General features: G+C 35.5%; 1 protein-coding gene and 1 pseudogene across 3 annotated transcripts; one reads left to right on the top strand and one right to left on the bottom strand.

The window, feature by feature from the left end:
* The first annotated feature begins 4,923 nt into the window (after window positions 1–4,923).
* Window positions 4,924–12,814, top strand: LOC113739079 (putative disease resistance protein RGA3; annotated as a pseudogene).
* A 2,381-nt stretch (window positions 12,815–15,195) lies between these two features.
* Window positions 15,196–21,051, bottom strand: LOC113738643 (rhomboid-like protein 14, mitochondrial). Of its 3 annotated transcripts, none has more exons than XR_003460193.2 (3): window positions 20,539–21,051; window positions 15,586–16,719; window positions 15,196–15,510 (listed from the first exon to the last, which is right to left on the bottom strand). XR_003460193.2 is itself a non-coding variant. In XM_027265884.2 (2 exons), exons 1-2 carry the CDS (start codon window positions 20,758–20,760, stop codon window positions 15,943–15,945), a joined length of 999 nt encoding a protein of 332 aa, XP_027121685.1. In that variant the 5' UTR covers window positions 20,761–21,051; the 3' UTR covers window positions 15,566–15,942. The 3 variants fall into 3 exon arrangements, 1 of the variants encoding a protein (XP_027121685.1); XR_003460194.2 differs by having other exon boundaries at window positions 15,196–15,504; XM_027265884.2 differs by lacking the exon at window positions 15,196–15,510 and having other exon boundaries at window positions 15,566–16,719.
* Window positions 21,052–21,352: the final 301 nt, after the last annotated feature.

The following is a 21,352-nucleotide window of genomic DNA, read 5'->3' as shown; positions in this document are numbered from 1 at the left end:
GATTCAAAATGCTACAATTCACTAGAAGGAACTGTCTTAAAATTCAGTTTGCACGACAGGCAAAATTGAGCTACAAACTACAGTTAGGACTGTTTCTCTGATGCAAGCAGTGAGAAAATTCAGTCATTTTTGCCGGTTCACTATGGCTCATAGGAAACAAGTTAGGAGGTGTATTTTATACTAACGGAAAGATCTCGGAGTCTAGTTTTGGATGCCAGAAACAACACTCAATTTCAACTCCCAGACAAAAAGTTATGACCTAAAATGTGGACACTAGTTGGGGTTTCTTGATTAGAAAATTTTCAGAATTCAACCCTACTTTAACACAATCAAATGGAAAGCTTTTTTGGTGATATTTCATACACATAACCACCAACATATATCAAGCATTATTACACCAAAATAACATTAAAATTTCAAAATTAACAAGAGAGGAACAACCAGCAAATTTCGGCCAGCAAGTATTTCTCATCCTCTAGTTTTCTTTTTCAACTTTCCAACTAGAACTACACCATATCTCATCGAAGTAAGTAACAAACAAGCAATTAAACACACAAAATCCTCAAGGCCTCTACCTATCAAGCCACTTCAAGTCCACTACCTAATGTCAAGGTTCTTATGAACTTATCAACAACCCAACAACTAAAGTAACTAAACCATCTTACTACTAAGATTAGAGAGGAAAAGTTGAGGGTTTCTTTGGATGATTACCTTGCTGCCAAGATGAAGACTGAACACTAGGATTTGAGCTCTTAAATCACCAAGTTTCTTCCTTGATCAAGTCCTCTTCCAAGCTTGTATGAAGAACCAAGAGATGGAGAAAGTTTGGTGAGCTTTTGTGGAGCAAAAATGGAAGACAAAAGCTGAAATTTTTTAGGGGAAATGAGGGAGGGGAGGTTCGGCCAAGAGCAAGAGGAAGAAGGAAGAGTTTTGGTTGGTAGGTGGTGATGTGATGTTATGTAAGAAGGATTTGACATAAAGGTGTCTTGGTGCACAAAAGTCAACAACCGATTAGTGAACAATTAGTGCTCCTACTTGAGTTTAACTTACTCACTCACATCTAATCCCTCAATTAACTTTTCTTAGTCTACTATTAATCATTCTTAATTCTCCAAGATTAATGTACTCTCGGATCGATGTACCTCGAAAAACATGTATTCACTATTTCTCGCTAAACGAGCCGCAGAAAAATTAAATTCAGTAACGAGTCGTTTTAAAAATATAAATGAGACATTGTTCCATGTAAATGGATTTAAAATGAATGAAATAAATTATTTGGAGTAAACGGGTGAATAAATAATTAAATAAGTCAGTAAAATAAAATTTCTGGTCCTCATAGTCCATCCATTTTTCATCCATTATTGCCCAAATACTCATTAACTTAAGTGCCTTGTCTGGCAAATAATTGATGGGTAGTAGTTTTTTCTGTTTTGGATAGAATTAAGACTCCGCCAGTAGGGATGGTTAATGCAAGAGATTATTGGTAGTAATACCGTAACATTTTTCTAAACTCATTGGCACAATCGCTTTATTATGTAGATTGGTTGAAATCCTCAATTTGTAATTAAACCAATGATGGTCCCTACTTGGCCGATAAACATAAGATCAAAACTTATTTTAATAAGAATTCCTTATACTATATAAGAATGAGTTGTGGTCAAAAGGGGCTTTGGATTTCAATCACATGGATAGGGGCTTTTTGGAAATGTGAAATATTGTGCAGTTTTTCTAAACCTTTTGGTACAACTGAGGACAACATATGTTTGGGCATATTTACCAAAATGTCCTCATTTTGATACATTTAAAGCTTTGATTTGTGAAGACAACTGGGTATTTGTGGAATGTATAATTATTTTGCAACTATTTTTGCGTAGAGTACAACTCATATAAGCTTATGTGTTGGTATAATTACTAAAATGGTGTTACAGACACATTTAATTGAAGTATGGCTTTTGAGACAAAGATATCTGTTTGAGAATATTCCTTTATCTGAAATAACTTATGTCTGGTCACTTGCGCAACTCCCAAAGACGTTAAAGCTCAGGTTGGAAACAACCCATTTCTCTGCCATTTATATCTCAATTTAACTGCCATAAACGTGGGTATGTTGATGAATTAATATCTGAGCATTGGTTATGGTTGTTCCAATGCCTCCTCTTTCACATTCTTTAGTTTTCCCTATTTCAGCTTCCGGGATTGGGTTTCTTTGTTGCTGCCTTTATACTCAGCATTCAAGAATGGTCTTCAACGCAGCTATTCGTGGTGGTTCAGCTTGAGGTGAGTTTTGTTCCTTAATTTTGTTGTTTATGTGGGTGGTTCTTCTGGTGTGTAGTGGCGGTGTCAGCTCACATCTTTAAATTTGAGACTCTGGTTGTTCATAAATCTTCTCCTCTTTGTGGGTATCTTAATTTTGTTCTTTTTGGTTTATAAAGGCACCACACCACCGCTACAGAGTCTCAAATTGCCTATAGTAGAAACATTTCAATGCACCTAACCTAAGCTCAAAATCCATTGAACCTAAGCATTTAATCTTCTATATTACTATTTGTTTCTGTTGGATCACATCTACTTTCTTTTGTTTCTAATGGAACTTGACTTGCTATGTTTAGTAGTTGCCATAGTGAAGAGAAGGATCAGAGGATGGAGTGATTTGCAAATGAACTTGGATAAAGTCAGGAAGAACGGTGAGGGCAACCATGATGGGCTTGGGATCTAATGGTTCTACAAAGTTTACTACTACCTAACTGGCAAGAATCTCACCCCACAACTACTTGTTTTGCTTTTTATATTTCTTCTTAATTTCATAGATTGGGAGGCTATTGTTAGTTGAGCCATGGAAAAGGAAAAAAAAATACTATAAACTACATATGTTAGGAATGGCAGAATTCAATTGTTTAGTGAACTATTAAGCTATTGAAACATATATCAAAGCAAAGGGTTTCGTTGGATTTGTCGTGCTTTCATTAAAGAAGGAGACTCTTGTGGGTGTCCCAGATTCCTTGGTATTTCTTCATACTTTATTCTTCTGACCTTTAGGACTTCATAAGTGTGATGCGCGGACAAATACTCATACTCTATGCTAGTGTTAAACACATTTTACATAAAGTATCAAACTCCAGGTTCTTTAGAGCTAGACAATGAATTCCAAACTTGCTTTGTCATATTTGATGGCTATTTCTTTTCAGAATGTACTATTATTTGTCCAATAAAAAATCCTCTTTAACCACAGGCACCAAACACCGGCGCGATTTGCGGGCACTTCCCTCTCCTAGTACCAAGGATACAAATGAGTCGATCTTAGTCGAATAGTTCGTGAGTTTGTTCAATCAAAACTCTAGCTCGAGTTCAAACAACTCGAGTTACTTGACGAATCAAGTTCAAGCTTAATATGTGAACTTGAAAATTCATCTACATGTACATATATATATATAATTTTTTTATTGATTAGTATGAAATGTCTATTTTGTCCCTTGTTTAAAATTATATAAATATAAATTTATATTTTTAAACTCTATTAGATTTGATTAACCTCTACGAGCATGAACTCGAGCTAGAGTAATGCTAAAAAAAAGCAAGTCCAAGTTTTTTAACTTGAATCGAGGTTGATTAGTGTACTACTCGAGTTCGACTCGATTCAATTGGACTCCTAAGAATTACCATCTATTTCATATTATATCTTGATTTATAATGAATTTTTTGACTACTTACGTGACAAAATATATTGTCATATATCCAAAATTCATAGAAAAGCTAAATAATAATTTAAAAATGAATATGCTTAGGGATAGAGAGAAGTTTTTTTGGATAAATTACCTTTTACCTCCTGTGATTTGGTACTTTATTACATCACCCCCCCTATAATTTAAAAACTTATATATAACCTTCTCATGGTTTGGGTTAAAGAGTCACTATTAGTTTTTCCGTTAAAACTAATGGTCAAAGCAAAAGGTCAAAATCAAACAGATAAATTGATAAATTTATCCTTTCATTACTTCCTTTTTTTTCCTCTAAGCATAAAAAAGAAGAAATTGAAATAAAAATATATAAATAAGAAATGGAAAATACCGTTAAAGATTTGGTTTAAAAACCTATAATGATATTTGTAGTGAAAAAAAAGATTTGGTATTTTTTTGTTTCTTATTTATTTTTTTTATATTTCCCTTCTATCTTATTTGTTTCTTATTTATTTATTTTTATTTCCTTTCCATCTCTTTTGTATTTGAAGAAAATTAAGAATTTGTAGGCTAAAGTGTGGGTTTTCAAAATCATCTTTTATCTTCCCAAAAGAGAGAGAGAGAGAAAGAAAAGAAAAAAAGAAAAAAAAGAAATGAAAGGACGAATTTGTCAATTTATTAGTTGGATTTTAACTTTTTACTATTGGTTGTTAGTTTTAACGGAAAAACTAACTGTGACATTTTAACCCAGACCATGAAGGGGTTATATATAGGTTTTCAAACTATAAGGAGTTCATGTGGTAAAGCCCCAAACCACATAGGGGTAAAAGATAATTTACCCTTTTTTTAACTTTTGTTTGCATTGTGCCGCAAAACTAGCAGTGAAAGGCTATTTGGAATGCAGTATTACTGTCATCAATTTGGATTTGCAGCATTACTGTCTATCATCTATGTGAGTGATTAATCTCAAGCCACTACTAGGATAGATACCATCCTATTTCGAGCAATAGCTAAAGTAAACAACAAAGTAAGAAGAGTAAAGAATAATTGCCTTTGCTGTCTATTACATGTTGCTTATTTGGAATCTTTTCTTCCTTTGGATACTGCTTTTGTTATCCCTTACTTGCACCATTCTCTCCCCAGAGGAAAAGAATATTAAAAAAATTGAACTTCATTCTAATTATGAAGAGAAGGGTTGCATACTTCTCATTTCATCTACTCGTTTATACAACTCTTTCTCACCTTGAAAGTAACAAATTGCTTAATCCCACAATCTCAAAAATATCAAAGCCTCTATTACTCTCAATTATAAACTTGATGGCGGATGCACTATTTGCTTCCACGGTACAAGTTCTAGTGGAGAATGCAATAAACCCGGCTTCTCAACAAGTTGGCCAGTTTGTTGGCTTTACAAAAGATTTGGGGAATCTGAAGCAAACTTTGACTCTGATCCAGGCTATCCTTCATGATGTAGAGAAAAAACAGGTGACTGAAGAGTCCATAAAGCTTTGGTTGGAGAAGCTTGAACGTGTGGCTTTTGATGCTAAAAATTTGCTGGATGACTTCAACTATGAAATGATTCGACGCTAAGTTGAAATTCACCAGTTGAAGAGGAAGGTATGCTTCTTCTTCTCACTCTCCAATCCCATTGTATTTCATTGCAAAATGGCCAAAAAAATTCAGCAAATCAATATCGATTTGAAAAGAATCAATGAAGGAGCAAGGAACTTTAGCCTCCTGTCACAAACTGGAGCTAGAGATGCACCTGCTCTTTCTCCTCCTAGTGGAGGGGGACTTATGAAGAACAAAGAAACTAACTTTGTTACTGTTGATACGAGTTTTGTTGGAAAAGATGATGATGTTTCAGCAATAATAACACAATTGATTGCCACGAGTAATAATGAAACTATCTTTGTTCTTCCCATAGTAGGCATGGGCGGGATTGGGAAGACCACATTGGCTCGAAAAGTTTTCAACGATCCAAGGATTGAAAAGCATTTTGAAAGTAGAATATGGGTGTGTGTGTCGGAGGACTTCAATGTAAATAGGCTTTTTGGTTTGATTCTAGAATCATTACAACTCAAAGGGCTTGATGTTGAGAGTAGGGAAGCCAAAGTGAAGCAGCTTAAGCAATTATTGAATGGTAAAAAGTATCTCCTGGTCTTGGATGATGTGTGGAATAAGGAGTCCACACCATGGAATTAGCCAAGCCATGGGCAACTGGATTTGTGACGACCCCACCTCCCACTAGGGCGTACCACAGGGTTTAGCGGATCGCCCGCTCAACTCTCGCCGGAACTCACTCACGCTTAACTCGAGAAAAGATATCACGATCATAGAAAAGAAATGAAACAACAATTTCAAACTTAACATATATATTGATGCTCAAATCCAGCTACAAGGCTTATACACGCCCAAATACGTTAAAGTGTTTACAACCCAAATACAATCTACCCTAGTCAGGTGTTAGTGCGAGTACAATTGCAAAATCCAAACACTAGACTACGCTAGCCTGTACAAGTCTCACGCCTCGCTCGTATCCCCTGTAAGGAAAACAAATGGTGTGGAATGAGCTAAAAGCCCAGTGAGGTTCCAAATAGCAAGTTGATCATTAATCAAAAGTACAAGTATCAACGTAGCAAAACAGCGAGCATAACAAGTTCATAAAAGTAATCAATAACACTTCAAGTAGCAAATCTCAAAATGAGCGAGTGTAAAATTCTTTTTCTAAAAGAAACAATAACACTACGAATAATAATCAAAATATAAGGATACAGATGACTCTCAAGAGCCAAATTCCCGTTGCTTCACTAGAGCTTGATCAAGTATTAGTTGACACTCCATCAATTTTCAAGTAAAGTAACCAATCCAGTAGTACTTCGCTTTACACCAATCTGTCCACCATTCAACCCCCTTACCGGGCCCGAACACCAACTAAACACTGGTGGTAATACTTGAGTATACCGATTAGTCGAGAAGATAGCATTCCACTCGACAACACTAGATACCCATGGTTCGTTATCTAATCGACCAAGCCCTTGCCGGCTCGACTCGATTAACTAGCCAATGGGGTTTGGGTTCCCAAGTAGTCACTATAGCCGATGACCAATTGACTTAGTCACGAGAAAAATACGGAGATGGGAATGAGAGGTATCTCCCACTCGTATCGAGTGTGGTACATACTGCCGCTCAGTACTTACAAGTCAAGCACAAGTACAAATACAAGTACAGGTCAATGTAAATCAAGTCACTTGTATAAGCATGAATGAGATATCAAGTGTTTAGTTGAGTTAGATCAAGTGCGATAAAGTACACACTTACCCGACCAAACCAAGCAAATCTTATCCGATCACGTTGGTAAAGAATTTAATCAAGTATCAAGTTTAATCATATATTTGGAAGCACTCACCAAAGATTTAGTGCTTGTCAAAAATCACATTTAGGTGTAACTCCTTGGTTGGAGTCCAAATCTACGATACAATATCATTTAAAAACTTGAAATCAACTAGGGTTTGGAACATAGGAGTTCCGCTTTAAGAAAATCAAGTAAATGAAACTCATTTAGATAGGGTTCATGTTACGTATCAAATTCTAGAAAATTCAGACTCGCTCTTTTGGTGTTGCTAAAGAAGCAACTAAAACTTTGGAATTCGCATTTGAGTCGCAAAGACGAGGAAAACGTATTTCTATTGATTTTTCCAAGGGTACAAGTTTTGGCCAAATTCTAGCTTATATACCTCTACGAAAGAGGACTCGAATAACCTAAATAATTCAAATTCAATTCAATCTCAATTCTTTGCTTGAATCACAAGTACACACACCTAGTCCTCGAGTAAATATTTGGGCGACATGCCCTTTGTATTTATCTATTTTTCCAGCCATTTATGGCTTCTTTGTTTTTCTCAATTCAGCCCCACAATCACACACAAGTAATGTTACTAACATAGCCCTGCAATTAGGCTCCAAAATCATCCAATTATAACACAAGTGTAATAATACAATCGGAAATCAGTTTTGAAGACAAAAAGCTAAACAGCAGATTTGACATCTTATAGCATTTTGGTCACAAATGTAGCTACGTCTATCATATTGGGGTGTACCTTATACAGTTTAGAAGCTAAAACAAAGGGTTACAACTTTCATGAAGACAACTTAATCCAGTTCACAATTTATCTAGGTCGAATTTGCAAATTACAGAACCAGAAGTTCATGGTCAGTCTGGTTGTCAGTACTGAATTCAAATGGCAATAACTCAAGCTAGACAATGCCGTTTGAGGCATTTTCAGATGCGTTGGAAAGCTAAAACATAGGGCTAAAAGTTTTGTGTTTTGGACAAAGGCTAATTTGATACGGATCAAGGCGAAAAACGAAGCCAAACTTGTGAAATGTCAAAACTGTCTACGAAATGAGGCTTTTGGCAGTCAAGGGTATTTCAGTCATTTCACATGCTATTGTGCTATGATCGAGCTGAAATTTAACAGGAAGCTATATAACATCATTTCCTACAACTTTTATGTTTTAACCTAAGCCTAATTCGGCCTCCAACCTGGACGAATGATGCTGGTCAGAACAGGGCAGCTTCAATCCTTAAAACTGGAATTTGATGAAACCAAAGTAGAAAATGCTCATTCATGTCTTACACCACTATCCCAACTCCATATCCAAGATTATAGACATCATATGCTCTCTAAAAAACAAGGAATACAAATGAACAACTCAAACCCTAACTCAAAATCCACCATATCCATCAAAACTACCAAAAGAACTATCATTTGCCACAAGTATGAGTTGTTATACAAACGTAAGCAAGAATAAGGAAGAGATGAAGGAAGACAGCCATAATACCTCTCTAAGATGCTTGCAAGAGAAATCCTTCACCTTTCCTTTCAAAAACTTTAGCACACCAAGCTTCCTAAGCTCCCAATTTAGAGGTTAATCGGTTTAGATTTTCGGTTTTCACTCACCTAAGCTAGAAATCAAGATGGAATGAAATGGTTTTCACTCTTTTCTTTTTCCTCTCATAAGTCACGACCAAGATGAAGGAAAATGAAGAAAAATGAGCCAAGAAGAAAGATAAGAAGAAAAGAAAATGTCTTGGTCAAGACCTTGGTTGGATTTTTGACAAATGGCTTAATCAAAAAAATTTCCACCAAAATATCTCTCATTTCCTTAGTCCAAAATATCTCTCATTTTCTTAGTCAATAATGGTGGCTGACTTAAGGGTTAATTAAGAGCTAATTAGCTCAACTAAAACAAGGAGATTAAGGTAATAAAGTGGTGGTCAAGTGGTGTATTCCATTGGTAGCGAACGGTACCCGTCGGTTCAAACCGATTTTCCTTAAATCGCGTGTACTAGGGTTTTATCTTATGATTCACTAACTTATTATTCTCACTTCTAATCATACATTTTCTCTTATCTAAAACTTACTCTTAACTGCCAAATTTAGTACATACTCCGTACCGAGTAATCACACTACCAAAAGACGTAAAAAAACCTAGTTTACCTTAACGATGAAAGTAAAGGGAAAATCCTTGGTTCTATGATTAATTGTAACTATTGAGGAAGTGAATGAGTAGTAAAGCTATTGTAAAATAATGGATTCCAAATAAAAGGGAATTTTTAAGAAAATAAGAGGGATTTTACAAGTCCTCACAATCACACTACCAAAATGCACACAAAAACACACACCAAAACTCTAATATGCACAAAAACCCTAACTTATGCCCTTCCTTTAGAAAAATCATAACTTGAGTTATAAATATCAAAAATTCACACAACTTGGCTTGTTAAAAACTAGAATTCAAATACTAATCATCTTTAGAAGACATCTCAAAGAGATTTAGTTCATAAGTTGGTCCAAATTGAGCCATAAGCTACTACAACATTCCTATGTTTACTTGTGCAGGGCTGAATTTTCAGTCAAACTTGCCAATTTCCTAGAATTTATAGACATTGAATGAAACTCTAAATTTTACACCGTAGGAATCCTCTGAGTCTAGTTTCAAAGGCAACAAACGGAACTCAATTCTGACTTTCCTATACAAAGTTATAGCCAATTTCCCAAAACTGTGCACAGCCTCCTGCGAAGATTGCTAGATTTTCTAACAACTTGAGATTATGAAACTTTTCTTAACAAAATTCACTCCCTTGGCTCAAATTCAACCATTACAAAAACCAAGAATCTAAGGCAAGTAAGTTCAAATAAGAGCTATAAAGACAAGTAAAATTTCGGGGTCTCACAGGATTCTTGTGACTACTCGTAACCAACAAGTAGCAAACCTCACAAGAATTTCTTCTCTTCTTTGTTCCTTGAAAGAATTATCAGATGATAAATGTTGGCTCATTCTCAAAGATATTGCTTTTGGTGCTGGGGAAGTGCCAAATGGGCTGCAAGATATTATAGGGTTCAAGATGGCGCAAAGATGTCGAGGCTTACCATTGGCTACAAGTGTTCTCGGTGGCATGTTGCGCAACAAGGGAGCAGATGAATGGCAAACTTTAGAGCTAAGGCTTCGAAGTTTAGGCAGAGATGAAAATGTTGATATTGCTAAAATTATGAAATTAAGCTTTGATCATCTTCCAAATCCATCTCTTAAAAAGTGTTTTGCATATTGTTCAATTTTTCCGAAGGATTTTCAAATAGAAAGGAATCAACTAATCCAACTTTGGGCGGCAGAAGGATTTCTTCATTCAAATCTAGGAAACAATACGTGCATGGAGGATGTTGGTAATATGTATTTTACCATTTTGTTGGATAGTAACTTGTTTCAAGATGCAGAGAAGGATGGTTATGGGAATGTTTTGAATTGCAAAATGCATGATCTTGTGCATGATATGGTGCAATCCATTTCCAAATTTAAAACCACAAGTTTGAAAGAATCAAACCATGACCAGACTTTTCCCATTCGGTATCTTGCAATGGAGAGAAGTGGTGGAGAAGCAAGACCATTTCCATTGAACGAGAATTTCAAGTACATAACAACATTATTTTTATTGGAAAACATATCAACTAATGATGGTTTGATCTCATTTTTGGCTTGTTTGCGAGTGCTAAACTTAGTTTCATCAGATGCCAAGGAGCTTCCTAAATCAATTGGCAAGTTGTCTCATTTAAGATACCTCAATTCATCAAATACTCCAATGGAAACTTTGCCAGGCTCCCTTTGTAAACTTTACAGTCTGCAGACATTAAGAGTTAGAAATTGTAAATCACTGACAAAGTTTCCAAATAATTTCAAGAATTTGGTGAATTTGAGGCACTTTGACTTTTTCTCTAAGGATAAATCAAGTGGTCTAATGCCTCTTGAGATCGGATAATTGCATTCTCTCCGAATACTGCCATTTTTTAATATTGGTGAAGAGGTAGGGTGACAAATTGGACAATTGAAAAGTTTAAAGAGTCTCAGTGGAAGCTTTGAGATATGGAATCTTGAATTGGTGAGAAATAAGGAAGAAGCCAAGTTTGCAAATCTGATCAGGAAGCCAAACATTGATGAGTTGAGATTATTATGGAATGAATTAGATAATCCGAGAGAGAATGACAGCGAATACAATCAAGTGTTGGAATGCTTGCAACCACACCGAAATTTGAAAGGTTTGATAATTGAAAGATTTTTTGGTGATCAACTTTGGACATGGATTGGAAAACTTGAGAAATTGGTAAAGTATGAATTGCTAAATTGCAAAAACTGCAAAGAATTACCAACTCTTGGACACATGCCCTTCCTTAGATCTCTTCACTTGGAAGGACTTGATGGCATAACAAGCATAGGGCCATCTTTTTATAGCGGATCAGCCATGCATGGTGACAGTAGCAATCAAAGACCTCTAAAATTATTTCCAGCACTGGAACATCTCATTCTTAAGAATATGTCAAGTTTGAGTGAATGGACAAAAGCAGTAGTTCATGACAGAAAAATGGTGGTATTTCCTGTCCTTGAGACAATGGAGATTGATAATTGTCCCCAATTAGACATTGTTCCAAATCATTTTCCACGTCTTAAGAAATTAGACTTCATGCGCATTGGCCATGGATCAACAGTACTGGCATATATGTGCAACAGAGTCAGCACTCTCATTAGTCTTTTGATTGAGAATGTGAATGAACTCACTGAGCTACCAGATGTGTTATTCGAAAACAATTCAAATCTTGCAGATCTTGTGTTGCGTGGTTGTGGTGATTTGATGCAACTCTTGAATTTTTCACCTGATGTTCAAACTTTGAAAGGCTCAAATCATCAAACAGTACCTAAGTTCAGCCAACTACACATTTATGATAGCAACAATGCTACTCAAAGTCAACATTTGGTTGGCCTTAGGTCCCTAGAGAAGTTAGTTGTTGGCAGTTGCACCTCACTCAAGTCAATTTCAATCCCCAGGGGACACCAATACCTCAATGCCTTGCGAGAATTAAGAATTTGCTGGTGTAGTGGATTAACCCATATGTTCATCCCTCAAATATCTGAGTCAGAGTCGAATTCCACTTCTTCACCCTCCTCTGCTACTTGTCCTCCTCCTCCTCTTGAGGTATTGCAAGTATGGCAATGCCGCAATCTTATCTCCTCTTTTAAGATTACGTCTGTTTGGATGGCCTCATTGGGAATCTCTGCCAGAGCAACTTCAGCACCTCTCTACCCTAACATATCTTAGACTAGATGGCTTTGGAGTAAAATCATTGCCCGATTGGTTTGGAAAGCTTTCATCTCTTGAAACTCTCGACCTGTGCAAATGTGAAAAGCGAGAAAATTTACCCTCTCACCAATCTATGAGAAGTCTCGCCAAACTGAGTCGCCTGTGGATTCAAGATTGTATCCTTCTAACGGAAAGATGAAACCCAGAGAGTAGCAGCAGCAAGGACCCCAATTCTGAGTGGTCCAAGATCTCCGACATTCCTAATATTTGGATTGATTGGCAGTAAATCAGAGGCTAGTGATATCAGTTTCCCCTAATCTTTTCTTAGTAATGATAGTAGTAATGTATTGATAATCAAATATTTAATCATGCAGCCTAACTTCTGCTGAATAACTGTTGCAAACCATCTTTTCTTGGTCCTCTGAATTTGTGCTTTCCAGGGAAGGATGGGATTTGCATAGGCAATTTTGGGGCTTCACTGAAAACTCTTTGTGCTTTGTATGAGGAAGATATCAATATTCTTTTTTTTTTTAAGAAATCTTTTATACACTAACAGTGTATATGCTACCGGATTTAGATGCATGACACATACATAAAATTTGATATTCAAATGTCGTGATATTCATCCAATCTCGTCAGTGTATAAGTTGAAGTTACTATCAATGGAATATGACCATTAATTCACAATAATAATCTTTTTAAAACATACACATATTTTTTACATTGAGAAACCATTTTGTACTGATACTTATCCATGAAGGCACCTCCATTGATTGGCTAGGACATTCGATCCAATGGACACCTTGCAGATGTTAAGCAATAAAGAAGTTGCAGTACGTTAACCAAGATATCGATTACTTCTAATTACTTCGGAATGAGTACCAAAAAGAAAATAGTTTAGACTGAATTGGAGGTCTAGACTTTTTGGCTATAATAGACCTCAATCAATAGTTTTAACTTTAATTTTGCATACACAAAATATAAAATTCATATACAACTTCATGATAGTTTCTCTTTTCTATGCTATTTCGCATAGCTACATTGCAAATCTTATAAAACTTGGAGTTCAAGGGAAAAAGGTTAAGACTGATGGAGATTATGAGATCAATTTCCAAAGCATTGTTATGCATGTAGGCCCATCCATTTTTTATCCACTAATGCCCAAATACTTGTTAACTTGAATGCCTCATTTGGCAAATAATTATAGTTAGTAATTTTTTCTGTTCTTGATAGATTTATGACTCCAACAACGGCAGTGGTTAATGCAAGAGATTATTGTCGGTAATACCTGAACATTTTTCTAAACTCATTGGCATAAACTCACTGCAAAACTAGCAACGAAAGGCTACTTGGAATGCAGCATTGCTGTCATCAATTTGGATTTGCAGCACTATTCCCATCTACAAGAGTGATTAATCTCAAGCCACTACTAGAATAGATACCATTCAATTTCGAACATGTAAGGAAAAAGCTAAATGTAGACAACAAAGTAAGAAAAGCAAAGAGTAATTGCCTTTGCTGCCTATTGCATTATGCTTATTCGGTAACTTTGCTTCCTTTTCATGCTGCTTTTTTTATCCTTTCTGGCAGCATAAGGAAAAGAACATTAAAAAATTGAACTACGGTCTAATTACGAAGAGAAAAGCATAAAACCACCATTAATTTGTGTGCTTCTCATTTCGTTTACTCGTATATACAACTCTTTCTCACCTTGAAATTTACAAATTGCACGAAAAAAAGCTTGAACCTATAAATAATCAGTTCAAGTTCAAAGATAAATATTAGACTCATATGATAATCAAGTTGAATACGAATATGTTCACAATCTATTCCAATAGTTCATGAATACATATATAATTTTAAAAAAATAAATAAATACTAGTATAAATACATTTAGTATTATCAAATATACATTGTATTTTTCTCAAAAAAGTAACTATATATAAAATTATTATTACATTTTTTCAAAACAAAGAAATACAATTAAACTTAATCTAACTCATGTATTTTTTAAAAAAAAAATGTAATTAAATCATTTCTAAACTCAAATTTGAACTCAAACTCGAACTCGATCTCAAATTCAGACTCGTTTGGTTTAATGAGCCAAAATCGAATTGAACTTGAATATTTATATAAATTAGCAAATCAAATTCAGGCAATATTTATAGCTCATCTAATATACGATTGATCTTGAACCTTGTTCGTAAAATATATAAACTGTCTAAAACACCAAAGTATTCAACTTGATTTGTCTTGTTGAAAGCTCTACTATAGACCATAGATTGTATTCCCAAAAAGAATAAGGGAAGTTTTTTTTTGTAAATAAAAAACATGGAAAAGCAAAATAATATTGCTTTTTCCACATGAAAAAATCACAGCCTATTTGAGTTATGATGATAAGACAGCCCATGAAATCTAATCATCTAAATTCCATCACAAAGGACACTGCATTGAAAAAACTAAAGGTGCTATAAAACGGAAAAAGGAGAAAAAAGTTGTTTAAGAAAAACGATCTAGATAATCTTTCAACAAGTAAAACTATCTAACACTTATTTATGGAATCCTATAATCTTGAATTAGACATGAACACAAGCAATATATCCCTCTTATGTGACACACCTAATCAGGGGCTTATTTCGTTTTTAATTTGTGTTAGTAGTTTTTATTTGAATTATACCCATTCTAATCTTTCTTATCTACTTGCACTTTGAGCACAATGGTATACGCATTTTAGATTTGTTTTCTTGTGTGCAATAGCAAGTATGCAACGGTAGTTAACCTTCAACTTCTTCTCAGTGACTACCAAAGCAAATTTTCTAATTTGTCTAAATTTCAATTACTATTTTGTTTTAGAATTCAATGGTGCAGCAAATAGAGAAACGGGCCGCATTAGACTGGAAATGATTGTGCATCTTTCCCTTTTGTTTTTGGTACCGCATCTCTAACACGACAGAAGTCTCTTTTGTTGACACAGGTCGTATGCCATTGCATTATGTACAAAAAAAACTTCAATCCGATGCACCCTGCCCCTTGATTGCACTTAGCTTACATAGATAATGATCCGCTATCAACTACCTCCCAGTTGCCGACACCCTATTCCTCCAGTCCCCCTCAGTTCTCACCCTCCTTGAGCGTAATTCCACTGGCATGTCACGTTCCCCCTCCTCAACCCCCTCAATATTTCTCTTCAAAAGATACCTGGAACTGCACGCAGAATCAGTTTATCATCTCAATTTGAACCAGAAAATGCGAACTGAAATGCGAGAGGAAGAGCTTCACCTTTCTATCATCTCCAAGATTTGCCAAAGATTGCAAAGCCAGTAGAAACTCTCCCTGAATGATTAATCAGAGAGAGCCAGAACAACAAAGGGAATGAAAAAGCATGTGTACGACTTACAAAAAATCAACCTATACAATGTTACATTCTTCCCAAGCTAAATCGATATTTTTGGTTAACCTGTTGTATATGCAGTTTGGCTAACCTACTGTATAGGCGGAGGATACGCACATCTGTTGATCTAGGTAACCACCTACACCAAATCTTTAGTTAATGTTTCTCTATAGGCCTAATTTATCTCTGTGACAAGAATGACTTCCCATATCAACAACGGCGAAAATTCGTAACCCAGACTTGAATTATCTGTCGAATCTTTGAACTCTTCGACGCCGTAATTCCTCTAAAGAAAGTTCATCAGTCTGACCTAATAACTCAAGAGATGACAACCCATCACCATCTCGACTGGAACCGCACATTTCACAAGTATTTAACCAATCTGAGTTGTCATAAGTACATGCTCTGCATCTCCACACATAAGCCGTTCTTCCCGGTGCCCCACCAACAGCCCCCCTCCCTGAAATTCGTCTCCTCTGAAACCTAAATAACTGCTGCACAAACCTCAAAGGCCAACTAACTACGCTGGTAAGACCTTTTAAAAGCATTGTCAAAGGATTTGGACCTGAATAAGAAGCTTTGAAACGCAAATACAGAAGACCAGCAAGTATTCCACCAAGGTGGCCCAGAAAAGAGACACCAGGAACAAACATTTGTATGAGAATCAATTCTGCCCATGCTGCAAAACGCGCTGGCACCAGAAGCCCATGCACATATGCATAGTTATCAGACTGGGAATTTAAAATAACTTTCATCCCGAAGAGCACCCCAGAGAATCCCACTGCATACTCATTGTAATAAGGTCTCTCATAGTCAAAGAACACCAAAAGAGATTTGGCTAGTAATAGAGTGATGCCCTGAGACATTACAACTAATGCAGTAACCATGGACGCAAACTCAACACTTCCCATTGAATTTTCTAACTGGATCCCTTTCCATAAAAGCGAAAGCATATTGTAAACGAGGTGAGGTTCACCAATATGGTAGAATGCCGACAACACCAAGCGCTTGAGATCCTTGTGCTGTTAACAACAAACAAATTAAAGATTCAAGTTGCAGATGCAAAATCATATCAAAGAGAGGTCAGACATTTCAAAGCCAAGCAAACAAAGTACAGAAAAGTTCTCATTCAATCGAGAGGAGTGTAAACACTACATAATATCTTTGGGGACATTATTTTATTGATATCATCAGTCATGGATCACCAATTCATAATAATCATAAGTCACTGCCCCAATAATTACTACTTTATGGATCTCCAGTTTATATCGATCTGGATACAAAAATACAAGGTGAAATTATGAAATCCGTTTCCTCAATTTAGTTGATCTTAGCTAGTTCAAGTAAACTACTTCTGTTGATACACAAATATGGTGAACACACAGAAAAATCTTACAAACTGACATGCCAGTTCAGATGCAAATAAATGTCTTAACTGTAGCCATGCTTTATAACAACCATGCCCAAGTGTACATTGCACATTATGAAAACATGACTTCCTTTTTCAAATCATTTTATCACAAGATAATTTGTTGAAATGAATGTATTAACAGTTATAAAAGAGAATATCAAGTACATTTGCTGAAGCTAAAGATGATATTGTACCAAATAATATGGAAGACAACGGCCTAAAACTAAGGCTAAGATCCAATTGATGCTAATGCATCTTCTAGCTGCACTGCACTTGTAACAACTATAGTCATTCAATTTGCGTGCTGGGCTAGATGCTCATGCTAAGGCCAAAACTCAACTTTGTTTGAGCTTAAGCCTGGAGTTTCTCTAGCTCCCTGCAGATGATTTCACCAAAAGCTCTCAGCAATAAATTTGGGACAACAATTTCCAACAAATGATCTCCCACATGTTTCAATGCACCAAAAACTATTTCAGATCCACTTTCTATGCGAGAAGAGAGACTAAACCCACAAATAATTTCCCACAAATTTTCAATGCACAAACATTTATTTATATCCACTTCCCATGCAAGAAAAGAGACTAAACCCACAAATGATTTCCCACAATTTTCAACACACAAACAACTATTCCGGATCCACTTCCTATGCAAGGAAAGAAATCAACTGCTTGTTTACACCTCCTTAAAGGGAAACTAACTCCATGAAATACAATCATGGAACTTAAAACAAATGAAAAGGTCACAAAGCTATGGCATCAGGTGATAACATTCTATACCAGACATACAGAATATTACAGCTTGGTAGTTGGATCTAGCTTCTCCACAGCTAAAGGTTGCATATACTGGAATAAGAGAGAGTAGAGAAGAGAAGATGGTCACTTGAAGCTTGGTTTGTTAATACTGTCAAATAGTAAGGCGCTATGAGACAGAGTGTTGGTTCAGGATAGTTATCAGGTCCTTCATGGCTACATGATCTCAATTAGAATTGCACTTAATCCCAGCAATATATAATACAGCATAGTTTGAAAGCTTCTAGAGATACTTTAGCTTGAAAAAAATTCAGTAAACAAAGCTTTATCCTCAGACGAGTACCAAGCATCTTGCTTTATTCGCAAGCCCTCGAAAAGGTAAATGAGATCATTGAACATGAAGTGTTAATAAGGTTTTTCAGGATGTTTTGCAATTCTAAATGATAAGAAAGTGGATTGCTCAGTAAAGACTGGAAATCCGACTTTTGTTTTCGTATCTTCAATATTATTCAATCTCTTTTTTTTAGACTACTTCAACCAGGACATTAGAAGATATTGATTGATGTGAAATACGTATGCTTCGAACATGAATGTCTGGTACATATTCCGAATAACAAAGAGGAGATAAAAACACTAGAAATGGTGAAAGTACAATCAGCAATGCAGTATCCTTTTTCACCATTGTGTCCCTTGAAGATCAATAACCATGGAAACATTGGCACTACAAAAGTAACTTAAGACTAGTTCTGCAATACTCATCCTTTTAGGGCCCATTTGGTTCATGGAATGACACAGGATTGGATTAATCATCTTGTGTCATCCCATGTTTGGTTGCATTTTATACATGAGATGATACATCCTAGCTAACCGAATTAATCCCCTATTCATGGGATAAAATAATCCCATGGGGGAGATGGGATTAGTCATCTAGGATAATAAAATTTTAGACTAATTTATCCTTACAAAAAAATACAAATATATACTCATATAATTATATAATCCTACTCTCACATGATAATATAATATGAATGGACTAATTTGCCCCTACTATTTAATTTTAAAGTTTTTTGACTAATTTGCCCCTACTCCCAATATAACAATCTTTGGACTAATTTATCCTTATGAATGATTCAAATTCAAATTAGCTATTATATAACCATACTCTCACATAATAATATCATAATAAACAGACCAATTAGCCCTTACTAATTATATTAAAAATTTTGACTAATTTGCCCTATTCATTATTTTAAAAATTTTGACTTACCCCTATTAATTGATTTAAAATTTTTGACTAATTTGCCATACTAACATCATAATAGAAGGACTATATTGCCCTTGGACTAAATTACCCTTACTAACCTTATTTTCTAAACGAAATTTATATAAATATATAATCTAATCAATTGGACTTTGTGAATGAGGACTTCAATAAACTCAAACTCGATCCAAAGAAAAATCTTCTATATTAGCCTGAGTTCGGCTCATTGAAAGCTCTTAGATGAGTTAGGTTTTAATTGATTTAACTTTAATTTAGCCAAAATTTGGTCCATTATTTAATTTTTTTTTTGGTCCATTATTTAATTGAATATCCAATTTGGGTTCAAAAACTTGGTCAAAATCTATTTTTAAGGACCCGAATGGGCTAGGTTTGAATGAATGCAAATTTTTATATATCAAAACCCTTGATTTACTTTGTAATTATAAAGTTTTAAACTACTCTATTTTAATAAAATTTATAAATATTAAATTATTTATTAGATTATTTTATTAAATAATATTAAATTATTTTATTAATATTTTATAAAATACTAAATTATTTTATTACAAAGAATCTACAAATTAAGGGATACTTTGGTCATTAAAATAGTAATCCTTCCTCATCCAATCTCCAACCAAAGACAGTATAGGAGTATTTTCCAACATATCCTATCCAACCGACAACCAACCAAAAACTAGATAATTTGGATAAATCCCCAAAACCTTGGATAATTTGGATTATTTATCCAGGGATGACTCAACCAGGATTAATAATCCGACTCATCTCAGGATTAGTAATCCGAGAATAAGTCATCCCATCTCATCCAGTCCATGATCCAAACAAACCCTTAATGATCAATGCCTCCTGAAACCCCTTGCTTGCTGAGGTCTTATAGTAGGTTTAATCATTAAAATAAGAGAATAAATAAATCTTGTATCTTGATAAACTAATTACCTGTTGAAGAAAAAATCTAACTCCCTCAGAGCTATGGATACACCGAAAAACACTCCATTAATGATCTAAACTCATAAAAAAACACTCCATTAATGATCTAAACATTATGAGTTTCAAATCTCAACATCATCAAAATTCTATACATTTTCTGAGCTTAATACGATAATTCATGGCAAGATCAATCCAAATATCCAAACATGTCCCCCAAACAACAATTTCCATTAATCGCACGCTAATTTAATCCCAACTTAACAAATTATCCTCCAAAGAGGCATCATGTTTCTCATCTTCACTTTCAACCCACCACAAAGCATCCCATTTCCACAAATAATCTAATCATTCGAAAAATAATATGCTAGAGTTACCATATTCCGAAAAGCAATTAATCATCAAAACAAATCATATAACTAACCAACAGATTCCGATAGAAAAAAGAGAATAAGCTTAAGGAATACACGGGTTTTACCTTGAGAATAAGGTCAGGATTGAACCAGACCTGGTCGAGGGTTGGCAGCATAGCATCGACGAAACCCGGTCTCCTCAAGTAAATAAGCGTATTGGCGGCCAAAAGTCCAGCAGTGACGGGGGGTTTTCTCTCCAGCCTGCAATACTCGCTCACGGCGTGGAGCGCCAGAAACGCCAGCATCCCACCACCTCTACCTCTACGGATTCTTCCTCCTCTGTCCATTTTAGTATACTGAAAACCCTAGCAGCAGATCCTTCCTTGCCCTAAGCCTTGAGAAGAGCGGCCTCTGGTGGCTTCTTATCTTAGTTTTGAAGCAATTATAAGGGCTGTTGTTAGTTGGGGAAACTGGAATATTCTAGAAACCGGTTGTTTCTTCGTTTCTCGGGGTTTCCAAGCAGAAGATCTTTTTTTTTTTTGGGTGCCTTTTCCTTTTTGGATGAATTGTTATTTGTCCACCCCAGAGCCCTAGAGTATGGACGAGGGGCCTGGACCGCTGTCTCTAACAACCGTCCCAGGCAGTTCACGGCGGCTGGATGAGGTCTTAAAAATTTGTGCGATTCAAATCACGTCTTGTAACTCGATTTTCACGCCGTATGGGATCCACAAAAATATTGTTTTATTGTTACACCTTATACAGATGATGTTACACCATGTACAAATCGCTCCAGCCCCGCGTCCCTAGAGTATAGGGTTGAAACTTGAAAGACGGAAGTTTCTCAAGTCGGTTCGACTTGCTAAGAGAGCGCTTGAATTTGATTCATTAATTAATCAAATTAAATTTGAATAATATTTTATATTTGATAAAATTCAGGTC

Source organism: Coffea arabica, chromosome 4c (assembly GCF_036785885.1).
Source record: "Coffea arabica cultivar ET-39 chromosome 4c, Coffea Arabica ET-39 HiFi, whole genome shotgun sequence".
Taxonomy (NCBI): Eukaryota; Viridiplantae; Streptophyta; class Magnoliopsida; order Gentianales; family Rubiaceae; genus Coffea; species Coffea arabica.
The sequence above is the reverse complement of the archived record's forward strand: the minus strand, read 5'-3'. Positions and strand labels throughout refer to the sequence as shown.